The 26,060-nt window shown below is 40.1% G+C and overlaps 1 protein-coding gene across 5 annotated transcripts in view; it reads right to left on the reverse strand.

Annotated features, from left to right (window-relative positions):
• SFSWAP (splicing factor SWAP) overlaps nucleotides 1–26,060 on the reverse strand; it is a 98,907-nt gene that overhangs the window by 61,219 nt on the left and 11,628 nt on the right. For all 5 annotated transcript variants that reach the window (XM_028711144.2, XM_028711143.2, XM_077920473.1 and 2 more), the window contains 6 exons: nucleotides 25,030–25,255; nucleotides 23,530–23,636; nucleotides 21,940–22,075; nucleotides 4,830–5,076; nucleotides 3,022–3,153; nucleotides 2,569–2,662 (listed from right to left, as the gene is read on the reverse strand). In XM_028711144.2, coding sequence (XP_028566977.2) covers nucleotides 2,569–2,662; nucleotides 3,022–3,153; nucleotides 4,830–5,076; nucleotides 21,940–22,075; nucleotides 23,530–23,636; nucleotides 25,030–25,255 — 942 coding nt within the window. The remainder of the gene's footprint in view (nucleotides 1–2,568; nucleotides 2,663–3,021; nucleotides 3,154–4,829; nucleotides 5,077–21,939; nucleotides 22,076–23,529; nucleotides 23,637–25,029; nucleotides 25,256–26,060) is intronic.

Consider the following 26,060-nt stretch of genomic DNA (forward strand, 5'->3'; position numbering starts at 1 on the left):
ATCCCCTCTGAGCTCTCTGGCACCTGACAATTAGACCTTCCTGATCATGTACTAGCACCCTTTAGTCAACAGAAAATAAAATCCAGGTGGAAACTAAATAAAGGGTTTTTAAAAAGATCAACATGATTAAGTGAAAAATATATTAACTATTTTTCACCTGAAAACATGAAGAGTTGTTATACACAGCATTTAAGTAAGTAGTGAAACTGTGTAACTCACTACTAATTTATTAGTACACCCACTACTAATTTCAAAACTAACCTCATCCACATTATGGGAAAATGTGTAAAATGGTTTCCTAGCAACTTTAGTCTGCTTTATAAACATGAACTTGTATTGTAAACTATTTAATCCAAATAAACTGAAAATACAAAGTCAACTCATGCACAGGTTTCATTTAATGGAACTCTTTGTGTCGGTATGCCACTTCAAAATGCTGCCTAGAAAAAGGTTATGCTGGGTATCTTTTCAGAGGGCAAAGTGACAACTTGGGCAATTTTTTTTTAGCCTTGAATACAATTTTTTAGACTAAAACATCACATCTTTGCTGGAAGGGCATATGCAGTTTATTTCAACTGGTGGTTTGCATGGCATCTGTGAGAACATGGAGAGTTAATCATCAGTAGCAGATAAGACACCAGGAGAAGCTAGCATAACTCTGCTCCAGCTGCCCCACAATTTGAGTTTACAAGTGGACACTTCACTCAGAGTGCACAATTGAATCCATCCTACATTTGCTACAGAACAGGTGGATCAATTCTCATATTCATCCCAGAGTATAGCACTACCCTTTGAGCTTCTAAGGCACCAGCTATCTGTCCCTAATAAACAGGCACCCACCCAAACATTCCCCTATGGCCCAAAGTATGGGACATTTCTGACCTTGTGTTTTCTTTGTGTACAGTATTGTGCAAATCCCAGTGGAGCTTTCAAATCAATAGAAGGGCTATTTGTATGGGTTTCTAACTTTATCTGCTGCTAACCCATGACTCCAGTTGCTGCTCTTTTAGCTCCAAACCTCTCAACAGCCATAGGCCAGACAAACCTACCACAGAGATAGCCATGTATATCGAATATCTACATATCTGACTTATATCATAAGCCCCTTTGGGAACAAATTTTGGCTGAAAAGAGTTGCTATAAACAAAGTGAAACAAAAACATGTCAAGAAATCAAGCAGGCTTAACATCTCAATTGCAGCATGTTTCATTTTTGACCCGCACATTGCAATATTTAATTCTCTTTGATTTAAGATGACCAACACCTGATTTAAGATCACCAGCTTGGATTTATGCAATCACATACTAAAGTTTCAGAGTTACGATTTTCTTGTTGTGTCTGGCTTCTATTTATTTACAGAATTTATATCCCCTCCAACAGAGTGCTCAAGGTGGCTTTACTGTACAATAAAAGCAATACAAAAATACGATTAAAACTAAATCACAGCGGAACAAGAACACCACACCTGGAAGGCTAAAAAACATCTAAAGATGAGGCAAGCCAAATGGTTCCTATAAAGAAAGGTGACTGTTCCACAGTCTGGGTGTTGTTACAGAGAAGGCACTTTCTTTTGCTTCACACTAGCTGTAGCTCAGCTGGTGATGGAACATGCAAAAGGAGATGGTATTTAATGTTTAAACCACAGGGCCTAGGACTTGCCAATCAGAAGGTCAGCGGTACGAATCCCCGCGACGGGGTGAGCTCCCGTTGTTCGGTCCCAGCTCCTGCCAACCTTGCAGTTTGAAAGCACGTCAAAGTGCAAGTAGATAAATAGGTACTGCTCTGGCGGGAAGGTAAATGACGTTTCTGTGCGCTGCTCTGGTTCGCCAGTAGCGACTTTGTCATGCTGGCCACAGGACCTGGAAGCTGTCTGCGGACAAAACGCCGGCTCCCTCAGCCAGTAAAGCGAGATAAGCACCGCAACCCCAGAGTTGTCCGCAACTGGACTTAACGGTCAGGGGGTCCCTTTATCTTTACTCCTAAATCTATTTAGGAGGTTTAAAAGGTAATGACGAGCATCTTAAATGCACATGCAAACAATCCAGCATTGAGTAAAGATGACACAGAAACAAAGTAATATGCTGCTTAAAATTTGCTCTGATAGACAGCGTTTTGTTTTTTAACACTTTTAAAACATGTTCATGGAGGAAGGGCTAGTAACAGCTGCTACCCATGATGGCTAAGCTCTGCCTCAACAGTTGGAGGCAGCACCCATCTTAAAAGCTGGGAATCACAAATGAAGAGTGTGTTGCTGCACTCAGGTGTGCCTTTTGGGCTTCCCAGAGGCACCTGGTTGCTGGACTAGATGGGCCTGCAGGCTCTTCTTATGTTCTTAATGGCAGACCCGCATAAAATGAATTGAAGCAACTTAGCCTTTATTACTGGGTTCATAGTTGCATGTTGCTAGCTCCTGCAAGTTGTTTGGCAAGGAAAAGTGGGATATATTTCTAAAAAAAATAAATTTACTAGAGGTGGTTTCTCTGTTCCTGGCTGCTCTAGTCAGGTTCCTATGTATGTAGCATATGAAGCAAGATGTCACACTGTTGCTTCCTACTCTTAGAAGCCTACCTTTGAGCTGTCACTGGCCTCTTTCTGAAGGAAAAACTGTTTCTTAAATTCATAGTAGGCATTATACTGGTGCCAAGGTTGCAGGAACTCAAACCTGTTAAGGAACAAAAATGCAATTTGTGGAAAAACACACCACAACATAGCAAACACCAACCATCATTTAATATTCCAGTACCCCAAGCACTGAAAAGCTATCTGATATTCTGAAATAGAATAATTTATGCCTAAATGCCCAGAAGGTATACATTCAGAAGCACAAGCTTCAAGATTCTTAGGCAATAATGCTTTATCATTAACTTCAAGTAGTCCCTTGAATTTTAATAAAACAAATTACAACACATTACACTCAACAGCTTTCTTTGCAAAACAGACTGTCAATAAGAGAGGGACAAGCTGCTCACTTACACCACATCATAAAATGAAGTAATTAAGAAAAAAGGCACTTGCACTCACCTTAGATCATTCTTGGCACGGACACTGGTCTCAAATTTAATCCCATTCCTAGCAACATATTCAGCTAACTTGTCAATCACGGGCTGGATGTCTGGAGGTGGGGGGATGATGGTAACCACAGAAGGAATTGTGCTGAAAAAATTAGCATTTTATTATTTACATAGGCAGAGAACATAACATGCAGCCCTATTAAGCTAGAGGCGGCACTTACTTTTTAAAAATCACCACTGATTTTTAAGTTATGAAATATTTGATCCCCCAAAACGAGCTTATTAAAGAAGCCAGAGCTATCTCTTTTGCATTAGAAAAATCCAGGCAAACATTTAAAACTTTTTATAATCTGCCTAACATCACTTTATTTGAACAGGTCATTTTGGGGCACCAAGATTTATGGCTTTACAAGGTTTGAAAAGTTTTTCAACTGCAGTGCCGGGCAGAACGGAGTGAGAGAAATCTGAAGGCCTCTTTAAAACCATTCCAATTTCACAACTTTCATCAGAAAACAGCTGTATACATGAAAGTTTTCTGTGCAATCATAAAGGCCAGCCAGCAACTTACTTCAGTCATGCATGCTGGTTTGCACCATTATACAATCCTGATCCCATTTTACTATACTATCATTTTTAATATATTCCACTGTTATAACACAGTAAGGCATTCAGAGAACCTTCACAATAAACAGGAAGAATAACAGAAGTGTTGGAACACCTTTTACAGAAGTACTGGTATAACCGCTGGTAGATTGTAAGTTGATGAGAATCTAAACAAAAGCTCACTCCTACTTGCGTAATGTGCTCTTAATGTCACACAGCTTATTGTTTTGCTAAATTAACACATTGACCAAGCAGAGATCAATTTCAAACAAGAAAACATTAGTGCTTGGAACAGATTTCAGACAACGATTAACTAGCTGAGGATTTATAATGGGGCCACAGCTACAATGAACTGAACAATCAAAGCTACAAGCCACTGTGGTCAAGGGGAAAAAAATGTTTATGTGTACTGAAAATATTAATTTGAGAACTAGTAAACATAGAGAACACCCCTGAGTATGCCATGCATGAACCAAAGCAAGACAGCAAGGGTATGCTGACCATTTGGTGCTTTTTTCCTTAGACACATACCAAAGCCCAAACATCTTAAGGCAGCAGGGAGACATCCTTACTTCCAGTGCACATCAATTAACTGCTATAATTCCCGGGGTTCCCTGTGAGGAGGGATTGTTAAACAACTCTGGGAACTGTAACCCTGGGAAGTAAATAGCCTTTGGGATACCACTGAGCCTTTGGGCTTGCCAATCAAAAGGTTGGTGGTTCGAATCCCTGAGATGGGGTGAGCTCCCATTGCTCTTTCTCAGCTCCTGCAAACCTAGCAGTTTGAAAGCATGCCAAAAAGTGCAAGTAGATTAATAGGTACCACTCCGGCAGGAAGGTAAACGGTGTTTCCGTGCGCTGCTCTGATGTCAGTGATCTGTTGCGCCAGAAGCGGCTTAGTCATGCTGGCCACATGACCCAGAAAAACTGTCTGCGGAGTGGACAAGCACCTGCTACTTTGGCCTGTAAAGCGAGATGAACGCCACAACCCCAGAGTTGTTCACAACTGGACTTAACTGTCAGGGGTCCCTTTACCTTTACCCCTTAATGAGCTGCAGCTCCCGGAATTCCATAATGGTGTAAAGTGGCATCACAGTGCTGTAAATGTGTGGTGTCAATGTGGCCTTTGTTGAACATGACCTGGGGTTACCAGAAACCATAGGAAATGCTTTTGCTCAAAGCCAAACTCAAAGGGACAGGCAAAAAATAGGATACCTTGTTGAAGTAGTCGTGGCAGGCATTACACCACTGGTGTCATCAGTTGCCTCTGAAGATGGTGGTGGTGTAGTGCCAGGAGGAGGTGGTGCTGTCATTGTGGCTACTCCTGTAGTGCTAGACACAGTCACCCCTGCTGGTAGTGCATTGTAATAAGTTGCCATGTCAATTCCTGGGGGTGGAGGGGCGAGGCAATATGATCCATCTGGCAGCATGTAGTAACTGTAATACATGGCTGCCACAGTTGCTGTAAAAAAAAGGTTTATGATCAATATTTCAGGCAGTTTGAAGAGGGAACAAAAAAAAAAAACCAAAAAAACAAAAAAAACCCCAAAAACAAAAAGGTCCCACAGCCCATCCCCTGCACTGTTGCTACCACAAGTGGAACATCGCTTATGTTAAAATTTCCAACTTCCTAATGCGTTATCCATTTTTCTTGTGCAGAAAATGAGAAATAGCATTTTGTCAACACATTCGGGTGAAATGAGGCAGACACATCCAAGGCCAAATGGAAACAGCACTGTAGTGAATGAGGAAGTGGAGAGACGTGCAAAGAATCTAAAGAAATTGCCATCTCCCCCCTTCACAACTTAATTCACTTTCGTGTGCCCTTTTAGGTATATTAAAGCCATGCTTGCCTGATTAAAATTAGGAAAATGTAGTAGCTTTCTTTCTGACTGTATAAAGTTATACAGCTAGGATTTGGACTTTTCAGCATCATTAAAATTCTGCACCAAGTAAAGGTACAATTTGCATACATTGCCCAATGTGAACAATTTTGCATATAATCCAGTATGTGTCTATTCTGGAGCCCTGTATTCAACCACTAGAACTCTCCCCAGCATTAATTTCAGAAGGCCTTTCAAGCATGCCTGCACAGTGCTCAAAACTTGCTTTGTATATGCTTATCTCCTATATATTTGCTATGCATTTGGATACCTCTTAAAGGTTCAAAACAAAATTTTGCAGGTTGCTTCCTAAGATAAAAAAGCAGGACCACACTGATCTGGGGTGAGGTTCTTAGAATTCCTGAACCATGTTAGGTACAATGCTGCTAATACATACAAAGGAATCCAAAATTACTACACAGTTTTTATTACTACTTTCAATTAATCAACAATACAGAAATGTAGTAGCTACTCCTGTCAAACCTAGTGATTACCCACGGGACGGTTATGATCCCAGCCCCCATCTGAAAAAAAGGAAAGGAAAGGAAAAAGAACAAAAAGATTTTGGGTAGCTACTCCCAGCCAACAGGAGAATAAGTTACAGTGGTGCCCCGCAAGACGAATGCCTTGCAAGACGGAAAACCCGCTAGACGAAAGGGTTTTCCGTTTGTGATGCGCTTCGCAAGACGAATTTCCCTATGGGCTTGCTTCGCAAGACGGAAACGTCTTGCGAGTCTTGCGATTTTTTTCGCTCCCCCCCCTTTTTCTAAGCCGCTAATAGCCTTTTAGCCGCTAAGCCTTTAATAGCCGCTAAGCCGCTAATAGCCTTTTAGCCGCTAAGCCTTTAATAGCTGCTAAGCCGCTAATAGCCTTTTAGCCGCTAAGCCGCTAAGCCTTTAATAGCCGCTAAGCTGCTAATAGCGCTAATCCGCTAATAGGGTTGCTTCGCAAGACGGAAAAACCGCTAGACGAAGAGACTCGCAGAACGGATTATTTTCGTCTTGCGAGGCACCACTGTACTAGGAAACAAGTGTTAACAGCCAGCCCTTTCTGTTTAGACATGAATGTTTTTTAGGTAAGCATTTAGGATGATTATGAGAGGACCTAGAGAAGTAATCAGATTGGGAAGAATAAGGAGTAGGTTAAGAAACAAAAAAGGTGACAGTGCAGGGATTTGAAACCCACTACTATAGTAACTTTAGCATTGGCACTGCAAACTGGTTTTGACATGAGTTGGCCACCTTGATGCAAAACAAATTTTGGGAACCCTTTTCATGGATGTCAAAGTCAATTTTGCTAAAATGTCAAGAATGAAATTGTAAAAGTGCACTATTCAGTCACTTTGGAACCAGCAAGGATTTCCAAATAATCCTCCCTTCCTTGTCTATCGTGTCCAGACTTGTATGCATACTCTGATCCCATGCAGGCACATAAAAAGTGCAGGATTCATTGTTCTAAAAATCTCAGACTTCCCTTAGCTTTCCAGCCCTTGTGGTTGCCAAAAAATAAAATAAATAAAAATTAAGATCCATGGGATGTGCTTTCCAAACTCTCCAAAGCCAGAGGGATGGCTGATTAACTATTCTTGTTTTGTGCCCTGCCCTGGTGCCCTGCCCTGCTTCCTGCCCCCTCCCTTCTCATCTCTAGCAAAACCAGACTAACATATGCAAAATAGCAACTGCTCCAAGATAAGTAAGCTAACCTAAGTAATGACTATGTAGGTGGGTAAAATACATTAGAATCATACATTAAACAGGCTGACTTTTTGTTGTTTGACTTCGGTACCAGGCACGCCTACTGTACAGCTGTTTCTTCTGACATTAATATTGGTTTGATAAAAGCTAGGTGGCTGAAGCCCTATGATTTGAATCACCAGGAATCATGTAAGGTATAGTACTTCTCACTAGAAGCTTAATTTTCATCCCGTGTTGGCTTGTATCCTCAACTTGCAAAAGCAGCTGATACTGGTGTTAGTTGGCGTTTCCCTCTTTTCCCACAGGGCAGCTGATTGTGATTTTGTCAGTAAGACAGAAAGTTACCTGTCAAGTTGGTCTGAAAATGTGTTATTCAACTTAGCTTAAGCTAGATTGCTTAGAAGTCAGAGTGGGGAAATGTTTGATTTCTTCCTAAAAGCCTTGCAATTTTGATGCATCAGCTCTGGATGGTTCTGAAACATGTATTTTATTTTTAAGGCTTCCAGGTACCCTTTGTTTGCTTAAAATTCTCATGGAAACCTCACAGATTGGAGAAAGCTTGCTTAACAAGCAATAAGATATGTCATAAGCTGCCATGGGAGAAATTTGATGAAGGGCATATAGAAATACTTTAAATAAAAATAGGTAAGTGTGTCAGGTTTGTTGTTGGCATATATAGCCTTTCTGTGCTATGGCTGCTAGCTTTACTTCAAGGAAAACTGGTTCCCCTGGAATCCAGTAGTTAAAGCATGAAGCCTCATCCTTTCCAGGCAGAAGTTGTAGCATTATTACATTTTGGGGCAAATTGTTTTTGTCTGCATCTTTCCTTGACAAGCTTGTGAGCATAACAGCTGAAGGCTGACCTTTTTCTCATCTCTTAAAATGAAGTTTCTAGATGACTTGGTACTGGTAAATTCAATTCATTTTAAGATGCTGGGCATGGATCAGTCTCTTGTGACTCCACATTGCTTACTTTAAAGGAATGTGGTAGAGATGTGATTATCTTTGAGCAGGGAAATCCTTAAGCAGCAATTGGGCTGTTCAGATAAGACAATTTTGAGTGGGAAACTCATCATACTCGATATATGAAAGATAGATAATGTCAGAGTGCACACAGAAGTTTTAGGTTTCCTGCAGGATCATTTTTCAGTAACTTGAGTTATATTTGGGTAAAGGATATACTCCTAACCCCCCCCCCCAAAAAAAAAAAGAACAGCTGCAGCAAAAATTATCATTTAGTACAGAAAGAGATGTTTGGGTTTTTTAAATGACCAATATGTGGAGAAGTGCTGGGGGCAACAGTCACAAAATGGCTGTGATGGGGAGCATGGCATAATACAAAATCAGAGAGACAGCAACCCATGATGAATTCTGGGTACCACAATTTGAGAAGGATATTGACAAGCTGGAACATGAACAAAGAGAGGGTGACCAAGATGAAAAAGCGTCCAGAAACCAAGCATCGTGAGGTTGAGGGAACCTGGGTATGTTTAGTCTAGTAAAGAAGAGCCTGAGAGGAGATTATAGTATCATAGAGTTGGAAAAGACCACGAGGATTATCTAGTGCAACCTCCTGAAATGCAGGAATCTTTCGCCAAACATGGGGTTCAAACCCTGAGATTAAGAGTCTCATGCTCTACCGATTGATCTTTCATGATAGCCATCTTCAAATATCGAAAGTGTTTGTCACATGGAGCATCTTGTTTACTCCTGCTGCAGAGGCTAGGACCAAAACCATTGGATTCAAGTTATGAGAAAGGAGATTCTAACTAAACACCAGGAAGAACTTCCTGACAGCTGTTCAACAATGGAACAGACTCTCACAAGAGGAGATGAACTCTTGTTCCTTGGAGGTTTTAAAGCAGAGATTGAATGGCCACCTGTCATGTATGATCTAGTTGAGATTCCTAAATCGCAGGGGGTTGGACTAGAGGACCTGTTAGCCGCCCTGAGCCCGGCCTCGGCTGGGGAGGGCAGCATATATATATAAAAAAGTATTATTATTATTATTATTATTATTATTATTATTATTATTATTATTATTACAATTCTGTGATTCTATGAACCTTATACTTATTGTAGGAAGTCAGCTATGTCCTGGTGGTCCTGATAACATAATATTGATTTTACACGCGTGCACACACACACACACACACACACACACTTGCTGTAATCGTGTTGTTGCCTTAATAGCAACACGGAGCTTCCCCACAACCAGGATAACCACATCACACTCATTCTCATTTCACAGAAATCACTTAGAAGGTACCTGCACATTTCTTTAGGGGCTAGAGATTTACTTTAAGAATAAAATAAAAAGAAAGCTTAGGGTCTGGAGCCCCTGCCCATGAGCAGAAGTAAAAGCCTTTGTGGGTCCCATTGCATCTATGGGCACTGGGTTGGTGACCCCTGATCTAATCCACTCTCCCTGGACTTTGACTTTATCTGCCTGTGATTATGATTAACTGGAGATCCCAGGACTGGGCCTGGGACCTTCTGTGTGCAAAGCATGTATTCTGCCACTGAGAGATGGCTTTGTCATTTCAAGTGACAATGGATTGTGAATTGATATTTGCTGAATGACTTATTTTAATCGGGAAACTTTATTTTAAAAAAATAGCCTTTGAGTTAATGTTAGTTTGCAGTGGCAGAGTATTGGCTGTGTAAGTTATTTAAAAACTGTAGTCTGTTCTCCCTCTGCTACCAACATTCAGTTTTATTGAATAACTCACGTGTTACTGTGTTTGCACTATAGATGCCAAAGTAGCCGACTCACCATACAAAATTCTACTTTTCCAGCAAGCAAAAACAATATTTTGTTAGAGATTCATTTCTCTATTCTTGCAACACTTATACTGCTGTGTGCTCAGTTGTACAGGTATCTCACATCTTACGCTTATTTAACTTGCATGATGACAGCTTACATGGATGGGCGGAAAATAATTAAATGAATGGAGGGTGGAAGAAACCCATTCTCCATTTACTTGTTTCCACGTGCCCCTACAAAGCTGCGATCGTAGGCTTACCCAGCTTAGGGATGTCAGTGCAAGGGCTCTGGCAGGGTGCCACAGCCCTTGTGCCTCCTTCCCAAAGCTGGGCAAGTGCTTAAAAGACTTTGGAAAGGAGGTGGGAGGACTCCAGGACGCTGCCAGAGCCTTTACGAATTCTCTCCCAAGCTGAGCATGTGCCTTCCCGAAGCCAGCTAAGGACCCTCCTTGCTGGGGATGGGCAGGGTGGTTCTGCAGGTTTCTGTCTTTAGGCATTTTTGCGAATATGCGTGGCTTCCCAAAAGCAAATGCTCACACAAGATGGAAATTACCTGTACTCAGTTGTTGGTTGTGTTTTTCCAATGGTTGTATTTGTTAACTCAGGAGCATAATTTCTAGGGGGATGGGGTGTCTCCCTGTTGCCCAGTTTGAGAAGCTATAGTTCAAAGGAATCAATTTCCACGAGCAACAACTGATTCCAGTGACATACTAGTTCACAAATGAGGAATTCCTACATGCATATTTAATTGAATAGCACGTTAACAGCTGTGAACTTAAAGGTCCTTTTTTTGTCTCAGGAGGGTACAAACCTTCATTTCTTTTGTGCCTGTAAAATGCCTGAATTATGCAGACCTTTTGCTACACATGACAGCAGGGAGATTATTCCATAAACAGCTGGGCTATTTTATATTGGCGTTCCTGTAACAGGTAGCAGTGATGATAAAATAACAAAATGTTTGCAAACATGGACATTTAGTCACGTCAAGCTTTGACACTGGGCTCATTTGCACTTTCCCATCCTGTTTGCCTTCTATCTTGTGGAGTCCTGAGACGCAGCTGCATTTAACTCACCAGGAGTGCGTTAGCTATGCATTTTGTTTTGGAGGTGTATAGTTTCAAATTTCTAGGAATTCTGGGTGAACTCCTAGAGGCAGATTGCTTGATGAAAGAACAGCAATGAAAACCTGTGGCCCTTAATACTTTTTTCCTGTAGTGCTTAGTTCTAGGGAAATACTGGACATTTTCTAGAGAGTACACCAGTAGAGCCCAACTTGCCTGGCTGTCATCCCACACAAATTGGGAGTACAACCTTGATCACCTTCAGATTCCTTGACAGTGTAAACTGTGTTATAGTTTAAACTTTTTGTATGATTGAAAGTTTTATGGCTTGCTAAGTCTTCTTTTATTAAATATGCATATATGATGTGGCCTAGTTACAATTTTTTTTTACACCAAAGCATGTGTTAATTGCTCCTTAAAACTACAGGTTTTAAGTTTAAACCCAGATTTCAAGCAGGATTCCTTTACTGCGGCACACACTCTATTCCCACCCTCTTTTCTGAAGAATTTTAAGACTGAGAAGGTGCCACATGAAAGAGATTGAAGTGTTACAATTTAAGATTCATTTCAGTTTCCTATTTGCCATTGAGCAATATTCTCTTAAGTCACTTTTTAAATAGTTTTTGTTTTGTTATTTTAAAAAAATGCAGCTTGAACAGAGTGATTACTGGAAGATCCCTTGTACTAGGTCAGACTATTAGTCCAGGGTTGTCTACACTGGCCACCAGCAACACTTCCAAGTCTGAGGCGAAGGAAGGATCACTCCCATAGTTTGCAGCCTGATCCTTCTACTGGAGGTGCCTGAGACTTAAACGAGTACCTTCTGCATGGAAGGCAGGTGATTTACCACTGAATTATGGCCTCTCTGTTGAAAACACATGCCTTTTGTACAATTCACCATGAATGTTATAATGTTCCTGATGAAGATGGGTGTGTGCACGCGCACAAGAGCTAAGAACACACCCATTTAATTAGGTGCTCTAAGCAAAACAATTCGCTGGTATGTATATAAAGGCTTTGTTCCCAAAATACAGCATGGTGTCAAGCTAAGCTCTGCAGAGTTAACAGTAGAAGGCAATCTCATGCTGTGCCATGTTGACAAACCTACATCTGCTGAGTTCTGATAAAAACTAAGTCTCAGAAGCAAAATAATTTTCAAAGAGAGAGAGAAAAAATCCCCCTTTGGGCTAAAGTGTGCCATACTTCTAATAGTAAGAAAAAGGTGAACACTGGACAAGAAGCCTTTTACAGGCAACAACATACACCAGCAATGAGTTATTTGGCACTCAAATGCAACTCTGGGCTGTGAATGATTAGAGACAAAAGGAACTAACAAACACTTATTTGCCCTTTTAAGAGGAGGGGCACAACTTAATTTTCAGTGCTTTCATCAAGGAAATCATCAGGGTAAATTGGTTTGAGTACAGCACGCTTTAATACCCCATCAAATCCAGTAAGACCTCACCAAAATGTTAACTGAATCCACATAGCAAGTCTATCAAAATCTTCTTCTTTGGCGATCCGTAGCCGAGTAAGATTGTCTTCCATAAACACAGTTTTAACAATGAGTCCGTAAGTGACTGTGGAGGCCAATTCTGGATCTATCAAAATATTACCATTAGGAAGGGGAGATGTTGTAACTTGGTATCTGTGTTTGCATTTTGTTTCCTCCTCTCTCCCCTTTTTCATTTGGTGACATCTCTTTCAGATTTAACTCGGAGGGAAGGCACTGTTTGCTTTCTATTGATTTCAACTTTTTATTAATTTCATCCAGGGAAAACTTTGAAGCAGTGTTTCTCAAACTTGGATCCCCAGCTGTTGTTGGACTACAACTCTTATCATCCATAGCTAGCAGGACCAGTGGTCAGAGATGATGCAGTCCAACAACAGTTGGGGACCCAAGTTTGAGAAACACTGTTTTAAATAAATGAAGCTATTTGAACCATCAGACTGTTTACAATGGCCTGTGTAAATGAACCAATATTGCTGCTGGAAAGAGTGGGCAAAGCATCAAAAGCATGTTAGCAAAAGCGAGTGAGTGCTTCTTGCTGGGACCAGCAAGTTTCTTATCTGCACTTGAAACTGAAGAAAGGTGTGGAGAAGGTGAAGAACCAGCCAGAGCTTAAGAAAAGGTAAAACTGAATGACCTGGCAGTAGCGACTGTACTCCAAATCTTCTGCTATTTGGGCCAAAGAACGAGCAAGGCATTTATAATTTGGGGGTTGGGTTGGGGGGATAACATATACCTCAGTTTTATGGTACCTCACACTGTACTTGTGAATGAGCTATGACTGGCTGCACACCTTCAGAAGAACCATTAAATTTAGGAGGGGGGCAAATATTTGACCTCTACAAGTTTGGAATGCAAAAAAACACGTTAGAATTTCTAGACAAAAGAAAATACAAGTTTAGCCCTCTAAATAAATGCTCAAATGTGAATCACACACATAAGCTTTTATAGTTAAAAGAATTCAGTGCAGGAATGCACAGTAGCCTGGAAATTAGAGAAAAGCACCTCTTTGGTTATCCAAATTGGTATTCCAAATGCATAACATATTCCAGTATGCGCTGTTAGAAGAATTATTAGTTTTAAATCAATCTGAAGACAATCATATGTTGTATTTATTATTGTGACAAATTATGCATATTTATTACCATCAATCCAAAGAGTGTGGAGATTGCTTTCTATCTCATGGAGAAACATTGATAATTACCACCCATTGCATCTGGAAACTTCAACAAACCAACTCTGTACTGAAATGTGGCACTTGTCTGTACTGAAGTGAACCAGATTAATGTATTTGGCAAGTGTACAGAGAACCAAAACAGAAATCCATTAATTTCAGCTGCCCCGCTCATCTCCAGGTATAAAGCATTAGCGCAAAAGCCATGTAGGTTTTGATTTTGGATTGAGTTCCTAGGTAGTGTTAAGGAAAAAAAGTCTTGTGATAAAAGAAAATGTACTCTGGCATTCCAGTGAACTATAATACATTCACAAAAGTTTATGTCAGAATACATCTATTTAGTATTTAAGATATGGTACGACAATGCTGTTTTTGATGCAACAGCCTAACATGGCCATTTCTCCAGAATTTAGTAGAAACGATTTACAGTTGTACCTTGGAAGTCGAACGGAATCCGTTCCAGAAGTCCATTCTGACTTCGAAAACCAAAGCACGGCTTCTGATTGGAAGCTATGGAAGCCCCGTCGGACATTTGGCTTCCCAAAATAGTTCATAAACCGGAACACTCACTTCCGGGTTTGTGGTGTTTGGGAGCCAAAATGTTTGAGAACCAAGCTGTTCAAAAACCAAGGTACGTTTGGTTCCCAAAGGTACAGTCGTACCTTGGTTCTCAAACAGAATGCGTTCCGGGAGTCCGTTGACTACCAGAACCTTTCGAAAACCAAGGTGCCGGAGCGTCTTGCAGCAAATTGAAAGCCGTGCCAGACATTCAGCTTCTGAAAATCGTTCAAAAACTAGAACACTCACTTCCAGTTTTTTATCATTTAGGAGCCGAAATGTATGAGTTTTAAGACGTTCAGCACCCAAGGTACAACTGTAGTTACAAACCAGAATGTTTTGACTGCTGTAACCACAAATACCCTTGCTTGTCAAGGAACAAAGCAGGAAGTTTTATTCAAACTGTTGATTTAAAAATACTTTTCTTTTATGATCTGAATCCCCCTCCTTAGAGAGACAGAGAATGTTGCTCACTAGTGATTTCGAGGGAGGCCAACCGTTCCCAAAAGAGTAAGTATCAATGCATGTGCATATGAGTACAGGGGGAAGAGAAGGGAAAACAGGAATTTAAATACTTATCTTTCATATCTGAATTACTATATTTGCAAAAACAGCATATAAAGGACTACTTATGCTGACAGACATGTTCAACATGCCAGAAATACGCCATGGAAAAGGGGCTCTAGTATGTGAGCCTAAAACTGCAAACCAAGCTTGTGGGGAATATTCAATATTTGACTCCATACACAATAGCATTACATGATTAAAAATGCATAAGACCCTATTTGCATGTTTAATTTATCATCTGGTGCTGACTGAATCATATTAGATTGCATCTGAAGTTTTTGCCGAGAGTGAGTTGCAGACTGAATTATACAACAGAGTCTGGCAGGGTTCAGACAGGCAGTTTTCTATCAAATAACACTGGTTTTAGGCACTGGCTCGGGTAGGAAGAATTTGGACCTTGTTTTGCTTAGTGGCGGTTAAGATAACCTAAACCAAATAGAGTGATATACCCTGTAATAGTTGGGAGTGTGTGGAAATTGCTCTGTATTATGAGTAATTCAATATGCAGATACAGATAGGTAGTCGTGTTGGTCTGCCATAGTCAAAACAAAAAAAATTCCTTCCAGTAGCACCTTAAAGACCAACTAAGTTAGTTCTTGGTATGAGCTTTCGTGTGCATGCACACTTCTGTGTATCTGAAGAAGTGTGCATGCACACGAAAGCTCATACCAAGAACTTAGTTGGTCTTTAAGGTGCTACTGGAAGGAATTTTTTTTGTTTCAATATGCAGAGTTTAGCATTCTGGGAATCTTAGCTACTATATGCTTTTGAAGCCCTCTAGTATGGGGCCATTCACTACATACAGTGAATGGTCAAAAACCAAAGAATGATGGGTGCTTACTTATCAATGGGTGGATTTTCAGTGGCTCATGGTATATCCATTATGAGAATGGACCATAGCTCATTGGTAGAGTGTGAGCTTTACATGTTTACTCCCCAGCTCTCTAATTACTAGATACAAAAATGTAATGGGAAGTGCCTCTGGCAGAGACACTGGAGATCTAACAGACACTACTGGGCTAGATGAGCTGATCCCCATCATGGGCAACTTAAAGCCCATCAATGCACTTCCCATGGTCACCTAGAAGGCTGATGTGGGAAGAGAATACTAAACTAAATAGACCCTTGGTCTGATCTAAAACGGCTCTTATCTTCTTAATAGGTAAACCTACTATAAGGTTTCCTATGACTTTTCAGTGACTACATGTACAAATAGCAAACATCTCCAACCATTTTGATCTTCAAGCAAAAAATTGTTAAAGCCTTGAAAACCAAATGTTCACAAACCCACACAAAATACAACTCAATTCTCTACAATGTAGACTGGCATACTGAAATTAAAATATATGCTTCGTGGTGATTAGACTACATTTTCCCATTCTGTCTTTCAGATACCACTTTCATTTTATTATGTCTTCAGGGATTTTTTTATCAACGCTGTAGGAAATTAGCATAACTAAGAAAATTAGGTTTAGGCAAAATGATAGAGGAATCACTTATTAAGACAACTATTTGGTGATTAGCATTACAACCTTCATTCATTTGGCCCTTAACTCACTATAATATTTAATATGCAGTAAACGACTATGCCACTGATAATACAGAACAGATAGAAATAACATGGTCACATTAGTTATTCCTTTGAGAAAACTATAAACACAAGAAACTCTTTCTTTGTCTTTACTTAAATCAATATCCTCCTCAATGGAAACAAATGCAAACAATGAAGAGAGCAAAAGACACATTCTTCACTTGAAAGAAGACTGTAAGAAAAAGAGTAAGACTCCAGGGAAATGCATCTATCATTTCATGCTTTACTCTCAAAATGATAGCACCTATATGGTATATTATATGAAGATTATGGATATTTAAAATTTCTTGCTGAATAGCCAACTTTTAGGAAAACAATCTGTATACGCTCTGAAGATTAACACATTACAAATACAATACACAGAGTGGATGCTCCTGGTCTAGAACAATAGAGTACACTCGAACAGTTCCTTGTTTTCATCAGTTTTCTTATCACAGGGTCACAGCTATATCCCGAAAACCTTTAAATGCAACAAATCTGCACCCAGCCTTCCTTTCTAGAAGAAATGGCATCCTAAACATTGATGCTTCAGAAAGAAACAGGAATGAACTGACTATGAACTAGAAGATTGATTTTAAAATGCCCAGGACTAAACTGTAATGCAGGGACTGCCAAATTTACTGGGCCCATGGGGTCATCTACAAACTGCAGAAAACGCAGTGAGCACCACCACCACCACAATTCCCTGCAACCTATTTTACTGGTTACAATTTGATGCATCTTTCAAGCATCAACGTAATTTCAGCAAGAGGGAGGCAGGGTATCCTGTGGGCAGCACGAACTACCTCTCTAGGCACACTGCATTTGAACCCCCGCTATAAGAGGGCACTTGCAATTAATAAAAGTTACAGAAACCTTTTAAACAGCAATACTGTTAATGTAAACATATCCCCATAAAACTGACGTAACAGGAACTAACACTAATTAGTAAACTTTTGTAACCACATTTGTGTTTGAAGTCCAGAGTCATTTCTGCAGAGCAATGGACCAATATTTAAATCATTGCATTCAACACTAGTTAATCACTTTTGTTGATTATCATTTTAAATATATGGGCTTAAAGCAGACCTAAGGGAGGGGCAACTACCTATCTTTGTTGGACTCAATTCCAAATTTCTGCTGAGTCTAGGGAAGGATTTAAAAAACTTGACAGTTCACTCCATTTCCCATGCAATCTCCACTTAATATAACAAGATGCCATATTATTTCCTGCACATCATGCCCAAAGATGCATCACAACAGACATTACTACAAACAGCAGTATCTGCCAAGCCAATTCCTTCTGTGGCTGCAAGTAGAGATGAAAATACCATGTGTAAATGGGACATTGCCTGTCACTACTGTAGGAAATTCTTCACTGTATCACCTGTAACAAAACTAAATGGCACTGATCCTGTTCTCACCAAAGTCAATGAGAAATTTACTATTCGTTGCAAATCACAGCAATTTTGTTAACGGCCTGGAGAGACAGCCTTGTGGATTATGCTACATGCTTTTAAAAGACCGATTTGCAGGCTGACATTTCTTCCCCCCCCCCCCAACTGAACTCTTCCATTTGTCTCGAAATATCAGCTGCAAGCACTTTCTCAATTGATTTATCCATTTCCCAAGGTTATCTTGTCTTACTGTAGCTTGTGCAAGTTTGTCTAGAAGTATTATCTACAAAAATGCTAGGCTGTTACTTCCAACCAAGAGCAAAGTTCCATGAGTATAAAAATATACACCTGTATATCACATTATCCTAGATACTTTATCCTTTCCTCAGTTAAACTGCTCAACTTATTTATAATATAATCACTTACACACTATTACAGGCCAGAGAATGTACATTTTTGAACAAACAGGGTTTTTTTCAGAGGAAGGTGTATGTGTGAGAAGACCACACTTTGAAATCATTGATAGGTTCTGAATACAGTTTTGAGATTAATTTTCTATCTTTATTTCCAAGCTGCCCAACTCTTCCATGTTTTAAAACACATATTGATTAGTTATTTAAATGAGACACTAGTACTTTCAATGAGGCTACTTAATATGTAATTGGTTATGAACAGGGTCATGTGTACTTTATAGTGCCGTGCAATTGGAAATTTGGTACTAAATGGCACCCAGAGCATCTGTTTTTTTCTTTTTATAATATTGCAAGTTTGCAACCTGTAAAAGATCAAGTATCTGTATTAGGCACAGCACACCAAGTAGGATGGACTTGACATTCATTTACTCTTGCATTTATTTACTACCATTCCTCTATGATGGAACTGAGGACAGTTGTTCTTACTATAAAAGGTATTTCACTGTGAAAGTACAAAGGGCACCACGTGGGTTGTGTTTTGCACCAAGTTTGTCCTCTCCCTCCTGACTTCCATTGCCAAACCTAGGGCCTTACTGTTTGTACATCCCATTTAGAGACCTCTTACATCCACAGGTGGAAGAGGCATTGTATTCAGAACCATCCCTGCATAGCTTCAGCTGCATCATACACCATATGAGTATAAGAAGAGGCCTGCTAGATCTAGTCCAGAATTTCATAACAAGCCCATGTGAAGTCCACAAACAGGACTTGAGTGCCACAGCACTCTCCCCACTTGTGATTCCCAGTGACTGACATTCAGAGGCATACGGTCTCCAGCAGTGTATGCGATCCATACAAAAACTGTTTTGCATATAATTTGACAGAGTGTAATTTCATCTTGTTAAAAGACAAAGAATAGAAGATCTCTGGTAAAGGGATGATGGCTCAAATGGTAGTGGGGCCATACCTTTTCGTTCCAGGCCATAGGTATTCTTCTCTATGGAGTGGACAGAACTTCGAGATGGGAGGAGTAAGGTGAATTACCATGTTCTACCTCCACTGTTGGGAGACTGTATGCTTGTAGCCATTCACCTCAATCCTCCCACCTCGGAGTTCTCTCCACTCCACAGAGAAGAACTGAGCTGAATGGGTAATGTCATGACCTGGGACTTAAACTGCAGATCAGCTGCAGATGACTGTCCAACACCTATGGCCTGGAGCGAAAATGTATGACCAATGCCTTGCAAAGCAGCAGCAATGGCGGTAAGTATACCAAGAACATACAGTCATCAAGCAACAGGGTTTCAGGACCCTATGTAGCCCCTTACCACCCCACTACCATTCGGTTAACTTATGAAGGCTACATCATTGTGATTTATGGCACTCAAGTCATAATGCCTTAGCTAAACTGAACTATTGTCTATACAAGCACAGTACTGTATCTGCAGATCAGCATGATTAGTAACCAGAAATTACAACCTTCAGTTACTATTTTTTTTTTTAAGAAAAAAAGAGAAAAGAACACCACTGAGCAAAGGAAAGGTAATAGACCTTTGAGCCTTCATCCCTTTATCAAAGATCTTCTATTCTTCATCTTTTAACAAGATGAAATTACACTCAAATTATCTGCGGAACAATTTTTGTATGGATTGCATAATTAGAATCAGCAGCATATACGCTGAGTTTGCACTCTTCAAATCACTTTGAAATCGTCCTATTGACTACAGTGAAATAACTCCAGAATTGCAATATTGAAGCGCTTTAGCCAACTGCAGCCTCACCAATAAAGCATTTTTGCTACTGTGTCACGACCAAGATTCCACAGAAACCCCTGAGCCTCAATTTCTGACATCTGATTGAATGTTTGCCGGAAAGTATATTTTTGTGTACATTAAAAACCATCATTCAAGCAAGCTCTCTTCCTTGCAGCAACAGTCAACCTGAACATGCAGTACTGAAATTTATATGCTGTTCAGAACAATTGCATGTTTTATTCTCTAGCTGCAGATCAGAAACATACTTTGAAAAGGAGGTCAGAATTGTTTTTCTGACAGTCTGACCAGTTTTGTTTTTCATAATGTGCTCATGAGATAACCATGCCAACTTTTATCAATGACTGTCTACTGTCGCAAGACAAGCATGTTTCTTGAGAGCTACTTTGATGAAAGTATTTCTTCTAGCTGACCTCTGCATGGTGAAAATGAAAGACTGTAAACTCCCTCGCAACCTCTCTTCTAATGTGCAGGGAAGGCAATAACTAAAGTACAAGAACTACACATTTATTTTATTCAAAATAAATGTCGGACCTCATGATTCAACTGCTGCTTTCCACACCGGGTGAAAGAATGCAAAACAAGTCCAAATTGTGGACTGGAGCACACTAATCTGTTGAAAGAGAAAGTTGCCTCCTAAAAATAGGCCATCTTGCAAGTCTCGTTTATGTATACTACTTCCATGACTCTCGGGATAGCCAGTGGCAGGGGGGTGGGCGTGGAGAGACACCATGTGGTATTGATCGTTCTTCAATTCCAATATACAGATAGTGACACCATCGTGAGATTTTAACAATGCACCAAAATTGCATCATGCAACTAACTTATAGGGGAATCCTGAAATAGCACTATTGGCCAGAGCGCACAATCCCATTTCTAGGCACTGGCTGACTGACTGGGCAAAGGGTACGGTCAGATACTAGAAAGCAATATTGAATCCCATATCCAGGGGCTCTGAAGAGGTGCCTGCCTGTATCTGGGATCTCATCAAGAAAACATGCTTTCATTTGAGTGCATAAGGCCTCCTATTTCAACCTTTTTTTTTTTTTAAATTGCCACACAGGCCCATGGAATCCAAAGTCTGGTACACACAGCCATAGGTTTCTTGCACAAGTTAGGAACAGAAAACTAAATTATGCTCTTGAGGAAGAAGAAGAAGAAGAAGGAGTTTGGATTTGATATCCCGCTTTATCACTACCCGAAGGAGTCTCAAAGCGGCTAACATTCTCCTTTTCCCTCCTCCCCCACAACAAACACTCTGTGAGGTGAGTGGGGCTGAGAGACTTCTTTGAAGTGTGACTAGCCCGAGGTCACCCAGCAGCTGCATGTGGAGGAGTGGAGATGCGAACCCGGTTCACCAGATTACGAGTCCACCGCTCTTAACCACTAAACGACACTGGCTATCCATTTTTGCTAAAGTTTCGAAGCCAGCAACACCTCTTTCATGCCTTCAAGCACAATCTGAAAACGCTCATCATTCAATCAAATGTTAATTTTGTCTTTCACTGAATACATTAACCATGGTGTTACCTACTTCGCCCTACATGCCTGAATACATTTTCATACAGATCAAATATCCAAGTCACTCTGAACCTCTCAGAAAACTGGGAATATATATTCCCAAAGGAAAATTGTCAGCGTCTCCAAAACAAGCATTAGTTTGATCTTATACATAATGGGCACCTATGCTCCTGCTGAAAACAAAAACTGGCCTTTAAAATGCAACTTTGCAGAGCAGACAGCAGATCAATTAGAAACGACAAGAGAATTCTATTCATGTCTCCAAACCTGACAGATACATTAAGGGAGCTTGACTGAACATGTGAAGGAAAAACTGTTGAGCCAACAATGGCACATCTACTAAATACTATTTAGTGATTATTAGTACTGCCTCTCCTAGCTCCTGTTAATAAATAAAAACCTTCTCACATGCTTAATCCGCTTATCCCAATGTACTTACGATCTGAAGAATATTCTATTTGTGACGACTGAACAGCTGCTCCTTCAGCTGGCTGTGGGGCAGCCAAGTTATTGTCAGCCTGAGCCTTGCGAACAAGCACTGCCAGTGGGTGATCAGGGTCCACCACCTTTAAAGGCTGATGGGAGAGAAAAGCAAAGCATGAAAAGTTCAGAATTTCTTTCTCAATGCCCCCACCCCACCCAATTCCTTGCCACTAATTTACCACACTGGCATTTTAAAAGGTTGGAAAAGGGGCACTTAAACTTTATATGCCTGGAATTGGTTTCAAAAGGCTTTGTAGAGTTGTGAATGTGATTATTATGAATTTGCAATAAAAGCTATGAAGTTTATTATTCCCCATTAATACAATGCTTTAAAATTAAAATCGGCACAATCTTTGCCCAACCCATCCTACAAAGCACATCCCAGTTATGCTTTACAAATTGGATAACAGGACAAGTGCAAGCACAATGGTAATACTATTAAATCCGTGCTAACAAAAAGGTCACAAAGATGTCAGCAAGCTTTCAAGTTCATTAAAATGCTTCATCAGACTGGACCTTAAGAAAAAATGGGAAGGAAGGAAAAATATGTTGCTAGGCAAATCTTTAAAAAAGCCAAGTGTCTGTAAAACAAACGTGAAGCGGTGAGTGGGACAGCCCATAACATCTAATTCTATTTTAAGACTATTGCAAGCTGCAGACTTCTCCAATACATCTCCATTTTTGGTTTGTTTTTTAAATTGCTTAAGACTGAGCAAGAGTTCCGGAATACTTGAAAGTTTGCTCACTAGCATTTTAGTTAGTCCTACTACCATGTATTTATCCATTAGTGGATTTTCTAATGGTGTAACATGCCTATCTGCAATTTTTGTCTACTTTAGAGGAACAGTAATTTCAAAGGGCCACAAACTGTGGATTTAAGCCTGTCCTCAACAATATATGTCCCATTGTATTTGATCCAGGTCTACTATACGTATCCTAGAAATAGTGCAACTGAGGGATGGATTCTTTCAATGACATCTTAGTCCACAGAAGCTCAAAGATGAAATCATACTATTTTGCAAAGGTGAATTACACACTGGCTCTATATACACATGTATCTTACTTACTGCACTTGATTGATCAATATAAATGTTTTTTTAACTCAGTCATTCTAATCAAGAAGAATCTTCTGTTTGACCTTGTGATTTATGACAACATCTGAGTCACTGAAATTATTTAAACAGCTATTTTATTTAAATATGTTTAATTAAAATAAAAAGTTTCTGATGGCAGCTAGAAAACACTGTGTTATCACTAGTCAAGATTCTAAAAGCTACACAACTCATTAAACAACTTGTTACACAACCCAAGTTAGGCTTTCAGGGCTTGTATATTCTAAAAAACATTTCCCCGAGCTGCATGGAGAACCCACTTGGGATTTTCAGAAACAGCTTGTGATACGCTATGGGGAGCTATAATTCAGAGTATAAAATTCCAACTTAGGATTCTCTGTTTGTGAACACCTATCAACTGAGATGTCTCACAAAGAAAACAGGTGCTCAGCAAGATATAAAACACTAAAATGAAATTTTGCATGCCAAAATACCTTCATAAGCTCTTCAAGTCTACTGTGCTTTTTAGAAGCAAAGAGGCTTGGGTGCAGGTAGTTATCTCCATCGTAGTCATCATCTTCATCATCAGTACCTCCTGCATCTGTTTAAAAATGGTATGGTTGTGTTTTATCATTTCAGAGATATGGAAGGGAGTGACGTGCAGGATGTTAAAATGCATAGGCTATAGGTTTTATAACGAAATCAATAATTATATCAAACTCATTCCGTAAGCCCTATATCTAAATCTTTCCAACGTATGCATTAGAAAAGTTGCACAGGAATGAAGTGTGGAATCCAAGGCTGCTGTCTTGCTCATGGAACAGCTTTTGTTCCAGTAAAGGCACCTGCTAATGTAAGAGAGGATAAATAATTCTCTCCTATTCCCCCTTCCCAATGCAGCTTCCTCTGCTCTATGAAAAAAATCTGTTCCAGAGGATTAGAGGGCTGTCCAGAACAGCTCAGGAGGAGGAGTGGAGAGCTGCAGGAAATGCAACATTTCTTCTGAGTACAAACCTAGCCTGCAAATAGGAGGGTTACATTAGATTTCCCTCAAAAGCCTTTTAGACATTTGAATAGTGTGCATCTTATTTATGCCACCACAAGTGGCCATAGCTGTGCATCCATATTTGCTCCTTGCATAACTTGCTTCCTGTATGAGTCCTAATGGGTCTGCAATGATGTAGCCATGCGGAACAGAATGAATGCACAATATTCTCAACATTATTATTTTAGAACTACATATTACATACATTTGCCATGTTATTTAAATGATCTAACTTAGTTTTCTAACTGGAGTGTCAAGTACAATGCTCCCTGAAGGCACGCTTTCTTATACCTCTAGGGCAGTGTTTTTCAACCTTTTTGGGGCAAAGGCACACTTGTTTCATGAAAAAAATCACGAGGCACACCACCACTGTGTGCGGAGAGGGAGATGTCAGAGCCCCGCTGCTCTCTATGGGGAATCGGATGAGCGCGGACCACCTGTCCGCTCTCATCCGATCCCATTCGATCTGATCCCCACCCAGGACAGATGGAAAATAGGGTGGACATAGTCCGGCGTCCGCCTATTGGGCGAAAATGTGACTTTTTAAAAAAAAAAAAAAAAACCTTTCGAATTTTTCAATTTTTCCCACGGCACACCAGGCAACATCTCGTGTGCCGCGGAACAATGGTTGAAAAACACTGCTCTAGGCGAGCCACATCAAATAGGTAAAGACTGAAGTTACTACTTTAGGTATTTTCAGAACAGATTTAAATTAAAAAGCAACTTAGCTGAATATTAGGCTATGCCCTGGAAGCCCATTATTCTAACATATTTAAACTTCTCATAATTATCTGCCAGCAAGATACATAGCCTTTGGTAATTACATGTAATATTTACAACAAGAATTAAGTGAACCCTTCTCTTATCCATCAAGATGCTGGAATGATTTAGACAGAAATGCATAAGCTGCTGCACAGCCAATGCCATTTTTAAAAAGTACTAAACTTACTTTTTTCCTCCTCTTTTTTCTTATCTGAAGTGGCAGCATATCGCCCCTCCTTCATAGCTTTCTGAATAAACTTGTAGTAAGGGTTGAGGTAGTGGTCAAACCGCAAAAAGTCAAACTGAGAGTTCCGAGCTTGCTTTGCCTTCAGCATAATCTCAAACTGAGCCCCCTGCTTGCAGACGAAATTTGCAGTCCGTTCTATGATTGCATGCATTTTGGCTGTTGGTGGCTAGAAGAAGAAGTGAAAATGATAAACTTGTGCAGTTTATATTTTAGAGAATCTGTCCACAGTTTCCCCACCCCCACTGAAGCAAACACACTCTAAATCAGAAGGCTGTATCCCCACTTTGAGAGCTTCACCACTTGAGATTAAAATAGCTAGTATATACTCCATTTTCTTAAACTCTAATACAAAGGCAAACATACAGTTTACAAATTAAGCTACTGGTGCCCACAGTATCTAGTAGCATTTAGAATTTCTGACTTACCAAACCTACTGGACACATGCAAACAATCATATTTCAGCTTAAAAAGAGTGAGCCTTATTTTGCCAGAGGCAACCAATTTGAAACAAGCCAGGATAGTTTCTGGGTTTGGGTGTACAGTGGTACCTCGGATTACATACGCTTCAGGTTACATACGCTTCAGGTTATAGACTCCGCTAACCCAGAAATAGTACCTCGGGTTAAGAACTTTGCTTCAGGATGAGAACAAAAATCGTGCTCCGGTGGCGAGGTGGCAGCGGGAGGCCCCATTAGCTAAAGTGGTGCTTCAGGTTAAGAACAGTTTTAGGTTAAGAACGGACCTCCGGAACGAATTAAGTACTTTACCCGAGGTACCACTGTAATGGGATGTTTTCTGGCATGTTTCCCAAATAGGGTGAAGGGAGGAGCAAATGAAACACATTGTTATCTCAATTTATTAAGGCATTATCCAAACTAAAAAAAAAAAGGTATGGTAAAGGACCCCTGGACGGTTAAGTCCAGTCAAAGGCAACTATGGAGTGCTGCACTCATCTCACTTCAGGCTGAGGG

This window comes from Podarcis muralis, chromosome 16, assembly GCF_964188315.1.
Source record: "Podarcis muralis chromosome 16, rPodMur119.hap1.1, whole genome shotgun sequence".
Taxonomy (NCBI): Eukaryota; Metazoa; Chordata; class Lepidosauria; order Squamata; family Lacertidae; genus Podarcis; species Podarcis muralis.